This window comes from Nicotiana tomentosiformis, chromosome 6, assembly GCF_000390325.3.
Source record: "Nicotiana tomentosiformis chromosome 6, ASM39032v3, whole genome shotgun sequence".
In the NCBI taxonomy this organism is placed as follows: Eukaryota; Viridiplantae; Streptophyta; class Magnoliopsida; order Solanales; family Solanaceae; genus Nicotiana; species Nicotiana tomentosiformis.
In genome coordinates this window covers 82,439,675-82,457,759 of record NC_090817.1, presented here as the reverse complement: position 1 = coordinate 82,457,759, position 18,085 = coordinate 82,439,675, and the positions used below count along the sequence as shown (strand labels likewise).

Below are 18,085 nucleotides of genomic sequence, written 5' to 3'. Positions count from 1 at the left end.
TAAAAAAATTATTTATGCAGTAAAATGCTTGAAAATAATGGTTTAACATTATAAAAATATATTTTAAAAAATGCTATTTTAGCATACATAATATAATATATAGAATTATGTATAGAATATAGGCTGTTATTGTAACTAGTGTAGATGGAATGGATAAAATGCAAATATAATTACGTACAAGATGATATAAAATATTATAAAATTCATGTGGGTAAAAATAATAATTAATTTGGATGATTAAATCACCCTAAAATAATTTAAAGAGGTAATTAATAAATATTTAAATAGATTGAATGCGAGAAAATCAATTTTAAAACTTTAAAAATTATAGAAAATTATAGAAAATACTTATATGACTCTTGTAAATTAGGTAATAATTCAAAAATGATATTTTGAAAGTTTATAGGATATCTATAAAATATGAGGGCAAAATTGGGTATCAACACCTATCATGTCAAAACCCTTATTCTTCGTCTTGATAATAACCCATTACTCTACTCTCTAGTTCTCTGTAACCAATTGTTAATTAATATTAATAGTTAATTTTAGTTCATAGTCATTCCAATCAAAGTGTTAATCATCCTGAATAGCGTTAAACCCGAAAGCGACCGGGCCATATGAGATTCCGGTGGAATTTTGGAAGTGTGTGGGGAGAGAAGGTTTGGAGTGGTTGACTAGGTTGTTTAATATTATTTTTTTAAGGGGAAAAGGATGCCGGATGAGTGGAGGTGGAGTACGATGGTTCCATTGTATAAGAACAAAGGTGATATCCAGAGTTGTAACAATTATAGGGGTATCAAATTACTGAGTCATACCATAAAAGTGTGGGAGAGGGTGGTTGAAGCGAGGGTGAGGATGACAGTGTCTGTATCCGACAACCAGTTCGGGTTCATGCCGAGTCGTTCGACTACAAAAGCTATACACCTTGTTAGAAGGTTGGTGGAACTATACAGAGAGAGGAAGAAGGATCTGCACATGGTGTTTATTGACCTAGAGAAGCGTATGACAAGGTTCCTAGAGAAATTCTCTGGAGATGCCTGGAGGCAAAAGGTATGTCGGTTCCCTACATTATGGCGATTAAGGACATGTATGATAGGGCTAAGACTCGGGTTAGGACAGTAGGAGGTGACTCTGAGCATTTTCCTATTGTAATGGGGTTACACCAAGGTTCTGCGCTCAGTCCGTTCTTATTCGCCCTGGTGATGGATGCATTAACACACCATATTCAAGGGGATGTGCCATGGTGTATGCTATTCACCGATGACATAGTTCTGATTGATGAGTCGCGAGCAGGTGTTAACGAGAGGCTGGAGGTTTGAAGACAAGCTCTTGACTCTAAGGGTTTCAAGCTGAGCAGGACGAAGACGGAATAGCTGGAGTGTAAGTTCAGCGCTAAGCCAGGGGAAGTGGGCGTGGATGTGAGGCTTGATTCGCAGGTCATCCCGAGTAGAGGCAACTTCAAGTACCTTGGTTCGGTTATCCAGGGGGAGGGGAGATCGACGAGGATGTCACACACCATATTGGGGTAGGATGGATGAAGTGTAGGTTAGCATCTGGAGTCCTGTGTAACAAGAGAGTGCCACCGATACTCAAAGGCAAGTTTTATAAAGCGGTGGTTAGACCGGCCATGATGTATGGGGCTGAGTGTTGGCCCCATTAAGAACTCACATATCCAGAAGATAAAAGTAGCAGAAATGAGGATGTTGCGATGGATGTGCGGGCACACTAAGATATATAAGATTAGGAATGATGATATTCGGGAGAAGGTGCATGTGGCTCCCATTGATGACAAGATGCGGGAAGCGAGGCTTAGATGGTTCGGACATGTTCAGAGGAGAAGCCCAGATGCTCCGGTACGGAGGTGTGAGCAGTTGGTTACGGAGGGCACGAGAAGAGGTAGATGGCGGCCTAAGAAGTATTGGGGAGAGGTGATCAGGCAGGATATGGCGAGGCTCCAGATTTCTGAGGACATGATACTTGATAGGAAGATGTGGAGGTCGAATATTAGGGTTGTATGTTAGGAGGTAGTTGAGTCGTGCCTTACTTCGTAACATGGTGGGACTAGCCATGTAGGGTTTTTGTCTAAGATAACTAGTGGGAATGTTGTGGCTTACTATTTCGCTTTTCAGTGCAGGTCCTATTTACTAGCTATCGCTTTTGCTTTACATCTTTCTTCTAGATTTCATGATGTTCCTATTTTTCTTATGACTGTTGTGGTCATACTAATACTTATTAATATTGTCTCCCTTTACTTTGCATCTTTCTTCTGGATTTCATGGTGTTCCTATTTATCCTATGATTGTTGTTGTGATACTAATATTGTCTCCCTTTTTCCCCTTTTGTCTTTTTGTTTTTTTGAGCCGAGGGTCTTTCGGAAACAGCCTCTCTACTCCTTCAGGGTAGGGGTAAGGTCTGCGTACATACTACCCTCCCCAGACCCCATTAGTGAGATTTTACTGGGTTGTTGTTGTTGTTATTGTTTATCTTTGGTTAGCGAGCATCAATTTCGTGTTGTGTTTTGTGCTCGTCACTTTTGAGAGTAGGCTAGGAACTCACGTTTTTAACTATATTTTGCACTTTAATCACTATACTATGATTGTATTTGAGCCTAATTGTTAGTACTTTTTACTTAGTACGTGTGCCATGCTGTGTAGAATATGATTTCGACTTGAGAAGCAAGTTTAGAGCTAAAATGGATGAATTGGAGCTTTGAAATCTGAGTTAAAGCCCAAAGAATTAAGTCGGGATCGTGTTCGAGGTTCGGGGATCAAGTCTGGATGTTAGAAATTGAGAAAAAATAATATCTCTAGATAATATACACTACTGCCCCCGACCGGTCGTTTTAAGCACTTGCACTTCGCTCGGTAGTTTGAGGGCATGAGTAGCTCCGTATGGTGTATTATGACTTGTGTGAATCGTTGGCTTTGGTTTCAGGTTATTCAGAATTTATTTAGAACGATGAATTTCATGATTGAAGCTTTAAGTTGGAAGAGTTGACCAAGTTTGACTTTTTTTGTTATTCGACCTCGGATTGGAGTTTTGATGGTTTCGTTAGGTCCGGATGGTGATTTTGGACTCGGGCGTATGTCCGAATTTGCATTTGGATATTTCTAGAAGGTTTAGCGCTAATTAGCGAAAGTGAAAATTTAAAGGTTTGGAAAGTCCATAAGATTGACAATGAGTTGACCTTGATGATATCGGATTCGGATCATAGTTCCAGGAATTGGAGTAGCTTTGTTATGTCATTTGGGACTTGTGTGCAAAATTTGAGTTCATTCCGGGTTGATTTGATATGTTTCGGCGTAAGTTTTGAAAGTTGAAGATTCAAAGTTCATTAAGTTCTATTTGAGGTATGATTCGTCCTTTCGATATTGTTATGTGTGATTTGAGGCTTCGAGTAGGTTCGTATTGTATTTAGGACTTGTTGGTATGTTTGGATGGGGTCCCGGTGACCTCAGGTGTGTTTCGGGTGAGTTTTGAACAAGTTTGGGCATTTCGGCACTTTGATGATGTGCTGGAGAGAGTGAAGTGTGGAGGGCACATTTTGGAGTGCTGAGGCAAAGCCTCATGTGCGGATCGTAGAGGAAATGTGCGGACCGCAGAAAGGAGAATCTGCAGGTTGATGGTCTGACTTCGGAAGCTTATATCGTTTAATCTATAAGGAATTTGGAGATACTCCAAAAACAAAAGTTGTAGCCCTTTGAGTCTGATTTTCAGAAAGGTAAACCATTAATTATTTGGATATCTATAAAAGTTATGGATTATTTACTGAATCCTGGTAGTGCAGCCACTGCTGAAGTGCGACCGCACAATTTGGATTGCGGCCGCGGAACCTGGAATGTGCGGACCGCACAAAATATGTGCGGTCAACACAATGGGAGATCAGTTTTTTGTACTTTATAAATGAGGGTTAGAGTATTATTTCATATTTGGACTTTGGGAGCTCGGTTTGTGGCAATGTTTTGTGGGGTTTTCAAGAAATTCATCAGGATAAGTGATTCTAACTCGGATTTGCTTAATATACATGAATATATTATTGTTTTTATCATTTAATTAGTATTTTGAGATGAAAATTTGGGAAAAACTGTAGAAACTTCATAAACTATAATATGAGTTTTTGAAGGCCGAGTTGTCATCAGATTTGACTAATTTTGATATGGTTGGACTCGTGGTTGAATGGGTATTCGGATTTTTGTGGCTTTTATCGAATTCCAAGATGTGGGTCCGGGGTTTAACTTTGAGTTGACTTTTTGACTTTTGATTCAGGACTTAGTATTTTCTTATGGAATTGATTCCTTTAGCTCGTGTTGATTGTATCGAATTGTTTGTGGCTAGATTCGAGGCATTCAGAGGCTGTTTCGCGAGGCAAGGGCGTGATGGAGTAAAGATTTACACGATTTTAGGTAAGTAACACTTCTAAACTTAGTGCTGAGGGTATGAAACCTCGAATTACGTGCTATGTGATTGATGTTGAGGTAACGCAAATGCTAGGTGACGGGCATGTGGGCATGCAACGTGGTAACTGTGAGTTAGTCGATACCATTGAATTATGTAGCTACCTTGTCTAAACGTTTTTTTTCTATACTCTATGTGTTAGAGCAATTGAGCTCTAATTTATGCTAGAAATCATGTTTAGGCTATATGATGGCTCTATTGGGACCCACAGTGGTCATTCTTTGCTGTTGAGTTATTTGTTTAATTGTAGTTATGTACTCAGTCGTATTCATCATTACATATCATATCTCAGTCTCTGTTATTGTATATTGTCGCATCTCATATCATTGACTTGGGCTGCTTATCATGAGTGTTGTGAGGCTGGGAGACTGGAGAGATTGATGATTGAGTGAGGCCGAGGGCCTGATTCTGAAGATATTGATACAATAGCATGTGAGTTGTCCGTGCGGATCCAGATATTGATACTATAGCACGTGAATTGTCCGTGCAGCACGTGAGTTGTTCGTGCGGATCCAGATATCGATACTATAGCATATGAGTTGTCCGTGCAACATGTGAATTGTCCGTGTAGATCCATATATTGATACTATAGCACGTGAGTTGTCCGTGCAGCACGTGAGTTGTCCGTGCGGATTATAGTGCTTGGGCTGAAGGAGCCCCTCCGGAGTCTGCACAACCCAGTGAGCGCAGTTGCTAGCAGTTATTATGTTTGGGCTAGATCTACTCTGTACAATACTGAGTGACTCAGTGTGATGAGTGTTGAGCATGATGAGTGAGAATACGAGACAGTGAGATTGAGTACTCTGAGAGTGTGAGTACATCAGTTCATCATTGAGATGCATTGCATTTGACATGCGTACTTGAGATACAGGCATAAAGATTCATTTTCTCATGCTATCTGAAAATGAAAAATCTTGTTTATTGTTGAAAGGTTTTTTTTTTGGGGAAAATCACAGTTTTCAAACTTATTCATATTTTTTGAGGTTTTCGGTGAAAGATAAGTTAATTTGAAATATTTAGATTTAATCGAGAAAGGAATCTAAATCGGAAGTATAATCTAATCACTTATTGAATTCGTGAGAATCGATAGAACCTTCAGAGTGAAATATAACAGTGTCAAATTTAGGATAGCAGTCTTGCACCTATCATGTCAAAACCCTTATTCTTCGTCTTGATAATAACCCATTACTCTACTCTCTAGTTCTCTGTAATCGATTGCTAATTAATTTTAACAGTTAATCTTTTTTCATAGTCATTCCAATCAAAGTGTGAATCATCCTGAATAGTGTTAAACCAAAAATTACTTGAACATTATTGAAATCCAATTCTTATGGAGACGATAATTAAACTATACTATCTTTGGCTAGTGAGCATCAATTTCGTGTTGTATTTTGTACTCGTCAAATTTTGGCGCAATTGCGGAGGATTGGCAATCAATAGTGTTCAAAATAGTTTTTGGTGCTAATTCAGGAACAAATTTTATTTTCTTGTATTAACGTTTCTTACTTGTGCAGGTAACAGATTTGATTTCTCTGGTGTATGACTCGATCTTCTTCAAAGGAAGTGAAGCATACGAGCTGGAGTTAGAGAAACACCGGTGACAGCTGAGAAAAGAGAGAAAACTCACCAGAAATTTCTTGGGGCAGTCTTCGACCCAGGAACCCATGGCTAAAAACAGTAATGATAGAGTTGATTTGGCTACAAGGGAAGCCACCAAGCGATAAGAAGCAGCTGCACAGAAAGTTACTGAAGCAGCTCTAGGAGATGATGAAACTGTTAATAGGGACAGAGGACGGAGATTCAACCTGAACCGACCTCTTGTAGAAGATGAATTTTGGAATGTTGGACCCATGCCTGGTAACTTATAAAGAGAATATGCTAGGCCAGTATACAATTAGGGATTGTCAAGTGTGAGGGCCCCGCCGATTGCAGTGAAGAACTGAAGCAAAGTCTTATGTAAACCATCCAAAATAACTATGTCTTCAGAGGCAAGGTGATTAAAGATCCAATCACAAATCTGATGGATTTTGAGGAAATCATGAACACCTTCCAGTACAACGGAGTGTCAAAAGATGCAGTTTATTTAAGGGCATTCCCCTTTTCACTGCACTGGCTGCAAAGCTTACCAACTGGGTCTATCAGGACATGGGAAGACATGACTAAAACGTTCCTTAACAAATACTTCTCATCGGCAAAAACGGGGAAATTTAGGAGAGAAATCCATAACTTCTGCCAAAAGGACACAAAAATAGGTTTTGAGGCATGGAAGAGGTTCAAGAGATAGTCAGAAAATGTCAGCATAATGGAATTGAATTGTGGATGCAACTCCAGGATTTTTGGGATAGATTGACACCTTCTTCACGAAGAACTCTAAGCAATGCGGTTGGAGGTCCTTTAATGAAGAAAACACCTGAGGAGATTGTTGTGATTCTTGATGAGCTATCTGAAGATGCAACCAATGGCCTACTGAAGGAAATAAAGAAGAAAAGCGGTTGGGATACATCAGGTGGAATCTAATATCTCAATGCAGGCTTAGATTGCTTCAATAACAAAGAAGATCAGAAAGTTGACCTTAACTAAGGTCCAAAGTCAGCCACCAACAGTTTGTGATTTTTGTGGGATGGGCCATCCAACACATGAGTGTCAGGCCTCAGTTACAAATGAGGTGGTGAATGATGTGGGAAGTTTTGACAGAAGAAACTATCAAGGTGGAAGAAATTTCAACTCCATGGGCTAGAGGCACCCCGATTTTTTGTGGAGTTTACCTGGTGGTAGTTTGAACGCATGGCAACAGAATAATCCCCTACCCCAGGGACAAGGAGCTCCAGGTTTTCTAAATTAGCAGAGGCAGTAATACCAGCCCAATAGTCCAATCAGTGTAGCATGAAAGTCTAATGAAGGCCTTCATTATTTAGACATATGAGAGACTTGAAACTCATGGCCAAATCATCCGGAACTTGGAAATACATGTGGGGAATATTGCTAATCTATTATCTGCGAGGGCTCCAGGAACGCTTCCTGCTGATACCGAAAGAAATCCAAAAGAAACGATAAAACGTAGTGTCATTAAGGAGTGGGCAAGTATTGAAGGACCCAGTGCAAAATAAAAAGGGCGAGTTGATTCAAGGACAAATTGAGACTGTAGAGGAGCAGAAAAATAACAATAATCAAGAAGTTGAAGTGAGGGTAGATCCATAGGATGGTCTGAAGAAGAAGAGGAAGAATAGATCTTTGAAGAAGAAGAAGAAGAAGAACAAAAATTCAATGAATGAAGAGACTGAGGAAATCAAATATATGCATGCTCTACCTTTCCCCCAGAAGAAAAGAAGAGATAAGTTGGTCAAACAATTTAGGCGTTTTCTAGAAGTGCTCAAATAGGTGCATGTTAATCTACCTTTCAACAAGGTACTCTCACAAATGCCAGCATATGCCAAGTTCTTGAAGGAGATATTGTCCAACAAGCAAAAAGTGGAAGAGACTTCGGTTGTCAAGCTCACAGAGTATTGTAGTGCGATTCTGCAAAATAAGTTCCCTCGAAAGTGTGGAGATCCTGGGAATTTCGCTATAGCTTGCTCTCTAGGAAGTACAAACTTTGATAAGTCTTTGTGTGATTCAGGTGCTTCTATTATTCTTATGCCCTTGTCTATTTTCAGGAAGCTTGAGAGAGAGATTGGGTCAATCAAATCTGTACCTGTGTCTTTGCAGTTGATGGATCAGACTATGATAATACTTGAAGAAATAGTGGAAGATGTACTAGTTCGGGTGGACAAATTTGCGTTCTCTGTGGACTTCATGTGGTGAACATGGAAGAAAATAAGGAGGTCCCTCTGATTTTAGGGAGACCCTTCTTGGCTACTAGCAGAGCTATACTGGATATTCAGGAAAGGCATCTCATGCTAAGAGCGAGGGAAGAGAGAGTGGTGTTCAAGATGAAGGAAGCAATAAGGGCACCTAGGGAAGACTAATTTTAAGGTGGATGTCCTAAAGGATCTAGCTGAAGAGAACAAACATGATAAGTGTGGGGTGCGCCCAAAGAAGTTAGAAAAGAAAATCTCGGCATGGTTGTGTGCACTAGGTCAGGCGTGCAAAGCAGACCCCGATATTGATTCAGACCCAGACTAGATGATTCATGGAGTTTTTTTATCTCTTGCTTTTTATTTGTGTGTCATGGGGACATGTCACAATTTAAAGTGTGTGGTGAGGGATGTAAATATGTATATATGTTTTCTTTGTGTATGTCTTCATCATTATTATTTGACTTTTCCCAACAAAGGATTTCCTCGACTATCTTGTGGTGCACTAAAAGATGACTGCCCCACATAAGTACCCTGACTAACTGGAGCATCACGAGTAGTCTGAAGTATGAACTGGACTGGCCGACTGCCCGAGCCTCCGCCACGATGAGTCATAGCTGAAGAGTATAATCCACTAAACCCTCCAGAACCTCGAGACCTCTTGGTCTCCTTATCCTCCCTCTCCTCACACCGAATACGCTCTAACATCCTGGCAGTCTTCACCACCTGCTGAAATAGAGTATCAGTCTGCAACTCCCGAGCCATGTAGAATCTATGATCATAACTGAGCCCCTCAATGAATCTGCGGACTCGCTCTCTGACTGTAGGAACCAAAGTAGGTGCATGACGGGATAACTCACCGAACCTGATGGCATACTTTAACACTGTCATGGTGCCCTGATGCAGTTGCTCAAACTTTGTACGCTACGCATCCCTGAGGGTCTAGGGAACAAACTCCCTCAAGAACATCTTTGAAAACTGATCCCAAATGGGTGGTGCTGCATCGGCTGGTCTACCCTCCTCATAAACCTGTCGCCATTGATACGCTGCTCCTGACAGCTGAAATGTAGTAAAAGCAACTCCGCTCACCTCCACAATACCTATGGTGCATAGAATACAATGACACTTCTCTAGAAAACCATGTGCATCCTCGGTAGCTGTGCCACTAAAAGTAGGTGGACTATACCTCTTGAACCTCTCAAGCCTCTTTTGTTCCTCCTCTGATGCCCCTGGCCTGACCTCAGGCTGAATCGGAATAATAGGTTGTACCAGCACCACACCCGGAACCTAACCCATATGAGCATGTTGCTCTAGAGTACATACGGTGGGAGTCTGAGCTCCTCCCCCAATCTACGAAATAGTTGGTGCAATAGAGATCAATCCCGCCTGAGCCAATATATCAAACATGCTCAAGAACTGCGCTAAAGTCTCCTGAAGTTCGGGGGTAACAACAGACGCCTCCGGTGCCTGTCCTCCAACCGGAGCTACTGGCGGCTCCTCAACTACTGCTCTGACAGGTGCTCTAGATGCGGCGCGTTCCCCTCCCCGGCCTCTACCTCGGCCCCGGCCTCTAGCGGCTCTAACAGGGGGCGTGGGTGTCTGCTCATCTGATACGGTAGCGCGTGTCCTCACCATCTGTGAAATCAAGAAATCCGCACGGCAGGAATGAAAGAAGTGAAATTTTTCCAATATTTCTGTAGCCTCTCGAAGATAAGTACATACGTCTCCATATCAATCCGTAAGACTCTACTAAACTTGCTTGTGACTCGTAAAACCTATAAACCTAGAGCTTTGATACCAACTTGTCACAACCAAAAAACCCACCGCATGCATCGTGATGGCACCTAGTCTCTAAGACTAGGTAAGCAGATTACTAACAACGATTAAGCCAATTTTAACAATGATAATTTGAAACATAGTTTAAAATAAATATCGAAACAAAAGCGGAATAAGCCTACGTGACAATGATCATAACAACCTCCCAAGATTTGGTAATACAGAGTCACAAACTCTAGCTGAATATATGAAATGATCTCAAGGATCGAAATAAAATACTGTTCAAATAACAACCAACAATACAATATAAGGAAAGGACTCCAAGGGACTGCGACTACCAAGCAACTCTACCTTGAATCCTTGCGATCAACAAGCTGCCTCCACCCGAGTCCGATATCTCCAATACCTGGCTCTGCACAAAAATATGTAGAAGTGTAGCATGAGTAAACTACGGTCGGTACCCAGTAAGTATCAAGACTAACCTCGGTGGAGTAGTGACGAGGTACAGTCAAGACACTCACTAGACAAAATAACTTGTGCAGTATAGAAATATAAAGCTAATAATGGAAAGCAGAAATCAGTAAATGGCAATAAAATCAACATGTGATATAAACATTAAAGCAATAACACCGTGAAAATTCCATAGAAACCAAATAAGGAACACAAAGGACAGCCAATTAATCAAGCCGTTCTAACACAAGATTCACAATGAAATCACTTTGTGATACCTTATTTCATAGTCACAAGTCACGGGTCTCACCCCCAGCATATACTCACGGCACCTCGTGCCCGCATCTCGAATCACAAATGCATGGACAACTCATGTGCCAATATCTCCATCCGCCCGGCATGATCACAGGCTCACATTCACAATCCGCCCGGCGTGGTCACAGGCTCACATTCACAATCCGCCCGGCATGGTCACATGCTCACAATCACAATCCGCCCGGCATGGTCACACGCTCACAATCATAATCCGCCCGGTATGGTCATAGGCTCAATAGCAACATAAAGACGGATAATACAAGAACATATGGGCGTGATCAATAAATGTCAAGTTGCATGCTCCTGAGCTAGTATAAGTGGTATGCTACGGTGTATGCTTGTGTGAGTGTACTACCGCAACCCCAATTAACAAGTAATTTTAAGTAAATCGAGTAGCTCATCGAAGCAACAAAATAAGTGACGCAAGGTGTATGTCAAACACAAGGAAAAGCACACCATCACACAAAAATCACCAACACAATGTCCCCAAGCCATCACACATCATCCCTGATATTGCCACCCTTATCTCTCCGATAGCCACCCGTATCACTCCGCCCTGACAATATCGTTAGCCACCCTTATCTCTCCGATAGCCACCTGTATCACTACGTATAATAGCCACCCGTATCACGCCGCCCTGACAATAACACAATAGCCACCTTTATTACTTCGTATATTCAACAACAATGAGATGCCACCCTTATGCCCCGCATAACAACAATGGTGAAAACCACCCTTATACTCCGCATAACAACAACCAAAACATACAATAATTCCCAAATGCTAGCATCACAACAACACGCCGTATCAACTCATAACACAAGTGCCCATAGGCCACAACCTTTCCAAAATCCAATAATATCAATATTTCAACAACAAATAGCCCACGGCTCAAACACAATGTGTATAAAATCTCAATAACAACAAAACGAGCGAAAAGTAACTCACAAGGAACAACACCCCATTTAAACAAAACTTCAATTTAAAATAGATTAATGACTTTCGATAACCTCAATTCCAATTAATTGTTTAAGGATAAACTCAATAGTGAAAGCATCTCCATGAAATGGTAAACTCTAGGTTCTAGTGTATGAATTAGGCTAACAATGAAAGAGAGATGACACGAACTAGTACTACGTCTAAATGCATGAGAATAACCCGGCAACAAAAGGATATCATGCACAATAATTTCAACTAAGAATAACTCAACAATAAAAGAGATCACATTATAATAAATGTGGTAACAACTTCAAATAAAACATATAAGAGCTAACTCAACAAGTAAAGGATGTGACATGTAACGACAACTTCAAACAAAGCATGTGATAGTAGACATGGCGAATAAAAGATATAACATGTGCTAAAAATTCCAAATAAATACATGAAAAGAAGCTTAAGAGTCTAAACCGGTCAATTTCCACAAATAAGCCTGAGTACGTACTCGTCACCTTGCGTACAAGGCTTTCACATAACATAATTAGCACAAACGACTCAAATCCTAAGGGGTAGTTCCCCCCTCCCCCCCCCACAAAGTTAGGCAAGATACTTACCTCAAAGAAGCTAAATCGATACTCTAAAATGACCTTCTCGTATGAAACAACCTCCGAACAGCTCAAATCTAGCCAAAATAACTTAATATCATAAATAAAAATCATAGAAAAAACCTACGGATAATAAAGCTTCGATCTTTAATGAAAACTAAAAAGTCAACCCCGGGCCCGCACCTCAGAACCCGATAAAATCTATAAATTTTGACAACCCATTCAATTACAAGTCCAACCATACTGATTTTATCCAATTCCGACTCTGAATCGATGTTCAAAACTCAATTATTCTCTTTAGAAAAGTTTTTGATAAAACCCCCAATTCTCCAATAAAAATATGAATTAATTCAAAAATGAACTTCTGTAATCATATCAAAATACAAAAATTATAGTTAGATACTGAACCCCATGAAAAGACGAGAAGAACGCTGCAAAAATCACCTCAATCGAAGCTCTAGAACTCAAGATATGCTCAAAATACCAAAAGAACACGGTCTGATATTTTTATACACAGGGATTTTTGCTTTTGCGACCAAAAATCCACACCTGTGCATTTCCAGCTGTCCTTTCCGCTTTTGCGGACCATTTTTTGCACCTACGGGGTCGCAGATGCGGACCCAACTTCGCATCTGCGAAGCACCAGCACCAGCTCTCTTCTTTGACACTAAAATGAGCATAACGCCCTCATACGATGTCCAAATTCGATGGTTCTTTTTGTTATGCCTATGTAATTACAATACGGATCTAATGATTCAATCAAAATGGAAATTGGATCTCATTTTCTCAATGTGGTATCATTTTATCTTGAAGAAATGAAGTTGAAACATAAAAAACGAGCGCAACACAACCCAAACCTATCTGAAACTCACCCAAGCCCATCGGGACCCCGTCCGAACGTACCAATAAGTCGAAAAATATAACGCGGATCTGCTTGAGGCCTCAAATCATATCAAACAATATCAAAACTATGAATCGCATCTCACATCGAACTTAATGAACTTATGAACTTTCAACATCTACAACTTGCGCCGAATCATATCAAATCAACCCGGAATGAAGTTAATTTTGCATGCAAGTTCTAAATGACACAACAGAGCTATATCAACTTCCTGAATTAAAATATGGACCCGATATCAATAAAGTCAACTCCCGGTCAAATCTCTCAACCTTCCAGACCTTCACTTTTCATTTTTCGCCAAAATGCATCAAATCAACCTACGGACCTCCGAATCTAAATTCGGACACATGCCTAAATTCAAAATCACCATACAAAACTATTGAAATCATCTAACACCATTCCGGAGTCGTCTTGATAAAAGTCAAACTCCGATAAACTCTTTTCACTTAAACTTCTAAAACAAGAATTGTTCTTCCAAATCACTCCCGAATCATCCGAAAAATCGAAGTCGACTACACGCGCAAGTCATAATACATAATACGAAGCTACTCGAGACCTTAAGCCACCGAACGGGATGCTAATTCTCAAAACAACCGGTTGGATCATTACAATAACAACGTCAAATTCAAGATAGCAATCTTGCACCTATCATGTCAAAACCCTTATTCTTCGTCTTGATAATAACCCATTGCTCTACTCTCTAGTTCTCTGTGATCAATTGTTAATTAATTTTAATAGTTAATTTTAGTTCATAGTCATTCCAATCAAAGTGTTAATTATCCTGAATAGTGTTAAGCCATAAATTACTTGAACATTATTAAAATTCAATCCATATGGAGACGATAATTAAACTATACGATCTTTGTGTAGCGAGCATCAATTTTGTGTTGTGTTTTGCGCTCATCAGCTTTTCTATCTTTAGGTAGCTTAACCAAATCAAAAGTATGATTATCATGTAAGGATTTTATCTTATCCTTCGTAGCATTAGACCACTTTTTATTTTCTTCACTATGCATGGCCTTTTTAAAACTTTCAAGGTTCTCTCCATCAGCCAAAAGTATACTCAGTATGAGGATAACAAGAAGAAGGTATTTTCTCTCTAATAGATCTTCTAAGAGAACTCTCTAGAGCATCAACTGCAATTGGTTCCTGACCAACCACACTATCCTGAACTGGAGCATCAATAACATCATGCTGGTCATTTTGAACATAATCACCATCTTCATTATCATCATTTTGAAGATTTTCTTCAGGTGGAATAGTCATAGGAACTGGATTAACATCAACTAAGCTTTCACTGCTCTGAGAATCAATCTTCTTAGCTTTGTGAAAATCATCAATTGTTTGGTCTTCAAAGAACACAACATTATGGCTTTTAACAAGTTTCTTCCTAACTAGATCATAAAAATGATAGCCAAATTCATCTTGACTATAACCAATGAAGATACACTGCCTAGTTTTAACATTCAACTTTGACCTCTCATTCTTAGGAGTATGTATAAAGGCGTTACGCCCGAAGACTCTCAAATGATCATAAAAAATATTCTTACCAAACCAAACTCTGTAAGGGATATCACCATCTAAAGCAATAGTAGGAGACAAATTGATATCATAAGCAGCAAATGGCTTCTGCCCAAAAGGAATTTGGCAGCTTAGCATTTGAAAGCAAGTATCTAACTCTTTGACTAAAGTTTTATTTACCATCTCTACTAAACTATTTAACTGAGAAGTCTTTGGAGGAGTTTTCTGATGCCGCGATTTGCAATAATTATTAAAAAGACCAATACACTCACCACTATTATTTGAGCGGAAGCATTTTAATTTCTTTCTTGACTGCCTCTCAAACAAGGCCTGAAAATCCTTAAACACATCAAGTACTTGATCTTTGGACTTCGAAGGAAATACCCAGTGTTTGCGAGAATGATCATCAATAAAAGTCACAAAGTAAAGTGCACCGCTGTGAGACCTTACTTTAAAAGAACCACATAACTAAGAGTGTGCTTATTCCAGAAAATCAAGCTTTCTCGAAGAAGGATAACTCTAAAAGAATCTCTTTTCTTTTTTCCAACAAAGTAATGAACACATTTCTGTAACTTTGCTTGTTTCGCTCCAAAAAGCAAATTCTTCTTAGCCAAATTATCAATCTCCTTATCACTCACATGACTCGGCTTTCTATGCCATAACTCTAATGAAGTATCATTCTCCACCAAATCAATTGAGTCAGTAAAAATAAAGCCATGCATTTTGTACAAGCGACATAACTTTATACATCGATCCACGAGCACTATACCTTTAGTAAGCTTTCACTGGCTACCACCAAGAATATTATAATAATCCTCTTCATCAAGATTTCCGACATAGATTAACTTCAGACGAATATCTGGATCATGCTTGATATTGTTAAGAACTAATCTCGAATTATTGTTAGTTTTCATACAAACTATGCTAACGCCAAAGACCCCAATCTCATCATCATGACCTATTTTTTTACCTTCCAAAATTATCTGGAATATAAGAAGAAATATATTTCCTTTGGCGAGACATGAGAAGTGGAACCTGAATCTACAAATCATCTAGTCTCATCATGAACAAGATTAATGATATATTTTTTGCGGGAAAAAAGAATATCATCGTTAATAACAATAGTAACACGATTTTCGTTGTCGCCATCTTCCTTTTGTTGTCTTATTTATCTCTTAAACTTGTAATAATATTTCTTAATATACCCTTTCTTATTATAATTATCACATATAATATTCTTGTACCTGGACCTTGACTTACTTCAATTTTTACCTCTATCATTCTGACCTCTGAAATTATTTTTTCCCTTGTCTTCAGTAATCAAAATATCGGAGTGTGAAGCTAAAGAAGACGAAGTGTGAGATCTTATTCTCATATATTCATTAAAACATCATTCTTAGCATATTTCATAGTTACAATACCATTGGGAGCCGAATTAGTTAAAGAAACCCGACGAGTTTCCCAGAGTATTCAAAAGCCAAAGTCCTTATATTTATTCATCAAACCTTCCAAACATTCCAGACAACTGATCAAGAATACCTCAAAAATTATTTGTATGATCAAAAATAGGACTGCCCTCTTTGTATGTAATATTCATCTATTGTTTCAGCATGAACAACTTATTATTATCAATCATCGAAGCATAAAGTGTCTCGAGTTTATCCCACAAAATTCTAGCATGTATTTTATTCACAATAAGATTTTGTGTATTATTTTCAACTCAATGTCTAATATAGCCACTAACCTGTAAATACTCAAATTTTCAATCCTCATCAGACATAGATTCGAGTTTATTAGAAGCAAACATGTAAATGCATTTTCTTAAATAGAAGATTTTTCATCTTGCCTTTTCAAATATGGTAATTACTGCCATTTTAATACACCATCTTGCTCATATTTGCCCCTGCCATCCAAATAGAAATATTAATCAATATAACCATAAGTTGTCACTACAAAAAAAAATAGAATTAGCTACGAACGTCGTCGCTAATCTGTCACTAAATCGTTCATAGCTAGCAAGATTTTTTGATAATCTGTCGTTAGTGACGGATTTTTTGTTTAGCTACAGAATTTGTCCGTCGCTAAAACTAAATTTTTTAGTAGTGTGTGGTACCACTGTATCGGGGAAAAGTAAGCACAAACAATGCGCACGATAAGATAGCGGCAAAATAATACCTTAGTCTAACTTTTTCAATCTATTTGAACCAAGAGAAAACAAAGAAAATTAAGCACAAATGTATCCATGCAGTAAATATATCAACCAATAAATAAATACGACAAGGTAAAAATAAATTAAACAAACGAGACACCATCCTTAATGTGAAGAGTAAAAATTACGTGACCAAAGACTCTCAAAGCTCCACTAAATTAATGAACAAAAGTTACAAAAGTTCTTTAAATTGGTAATAAAGTAAGTGCCAAACTAAGAGCAACAATAAAAATAAAATTGCACCAAAATAATTGAAGAAAGGAGAGAAATCACCCCAAAAATAAGTTATTGTTCACGCCTTCAAAATCGAAGCTACAGTCCTCCAAATTCCATTTCCAGCATTGAAATCCAAGAACCAAATATTAAAAACTCCCAATTCAAATTTTAGCTCGATCCGACAAGAAATAAAAGGAAATCGAAGTTTAATGTATGCTGCTCAAGCTGATTTTTTTTGTAGAAAAATATGCACACTCTCTCTTCTTCTTTTGTGTTAAAAATGGATGTTGTCTCTCAATCTCTCTAACCCCCAAATCAGACATAAATGGTCTTTATGTATAGGCCAAAAGCAAAAATGAATTGTTCCAAAAGGCACTTTTTAATCCACGCAGGAAGTAAACGGCCCAAAAAACCCAACAGAAAGGAGAAAGATGCACTACTTATCATATTTGAACCCCGCTTACGCGGTGAAAGGTGAGATTGATTATCAAGTGATGATTAAACTTCAATATCTAACCATGTAAAAGATACATAATATTTAGAAGAAAGTATAATTTTCTATTTGTAATTTATTCATAATCTAGTAATATTGTATGTCTCCAAATAGTTATTTCATTTCATGCGTTTGCGCTAAAATTAATCTCTAACCATGCAAAGTAGTACATTATATCTAGAGGAAAATGTAATTTACAGTTTGTAAATTTATGCATAATTATATAGTAATATTTCCATGTCAAGCGTGTGTGCATAAACAAAATTACTTGTAACTCGTAATCAAATGGTTGCATCTAAATTAACCTTTTATTAATTTCTTCTTCTGTCGAAAGAAAAAAGGAAAAAAACCCTAAAAGTCGAAAAAAGAAAATCCACAACAAAACCTTTAATAAATTAGTGGACTTATAGAATA

General features: G+C 38.6%; 2 protein-coding genes across 2 annotated transcripts; one reads left to right on the top strand and one right to left on the bottom strand.

Moving 5' to 3' along the window:
- Nucleotides 1-7,872: 7,872 nt before the first annotated feature.
- Nucleotides 7,873-8,256, top strand: LOC104100859 (uncharacterized). Its single transcript, XM_009608210.1, has one exon. It carries the CDS (start codon nucleotides 7,873-7,875, stop codon nucleotides 8,254-8,256), a length of 384 nt encoding a protein of 127 aa, XP_009606505.1.
- Nucleotides 8,257-8,705: 449 nt separating this feature from the next.
- On the bottom strand, nucleotides 8,706-9,140 carry LOC138894307 (uncharacterized). The gene has a single exon (XM_070178997.1). It carries the CDS (start codon nucleotides 9,138-9,140, stop codon nucleotides 8,706-8,708), a length of 435 nt encoding a protein of 144 aa, XP_070035098.1.
- Nucleotides 9,141-18,085: the final 8,945 nt, after the last annotated feature.

Coding starts and splice junctions, on each gene's coding strand:
- LOC104100859 (XM_009608210.1), top strand. CDS start 7,873: ATGCCAGCATATGCCAAGTTCTTGAAGGAGATATTGTCCAACAAGCAA.
- LOC138894307 (XM_070178997.1), bottom strand. CDS start 9,140: ATGACAGTGTTAAAGTATGCCATCAGGTTCGGTGAGTTATCCCGTCAT.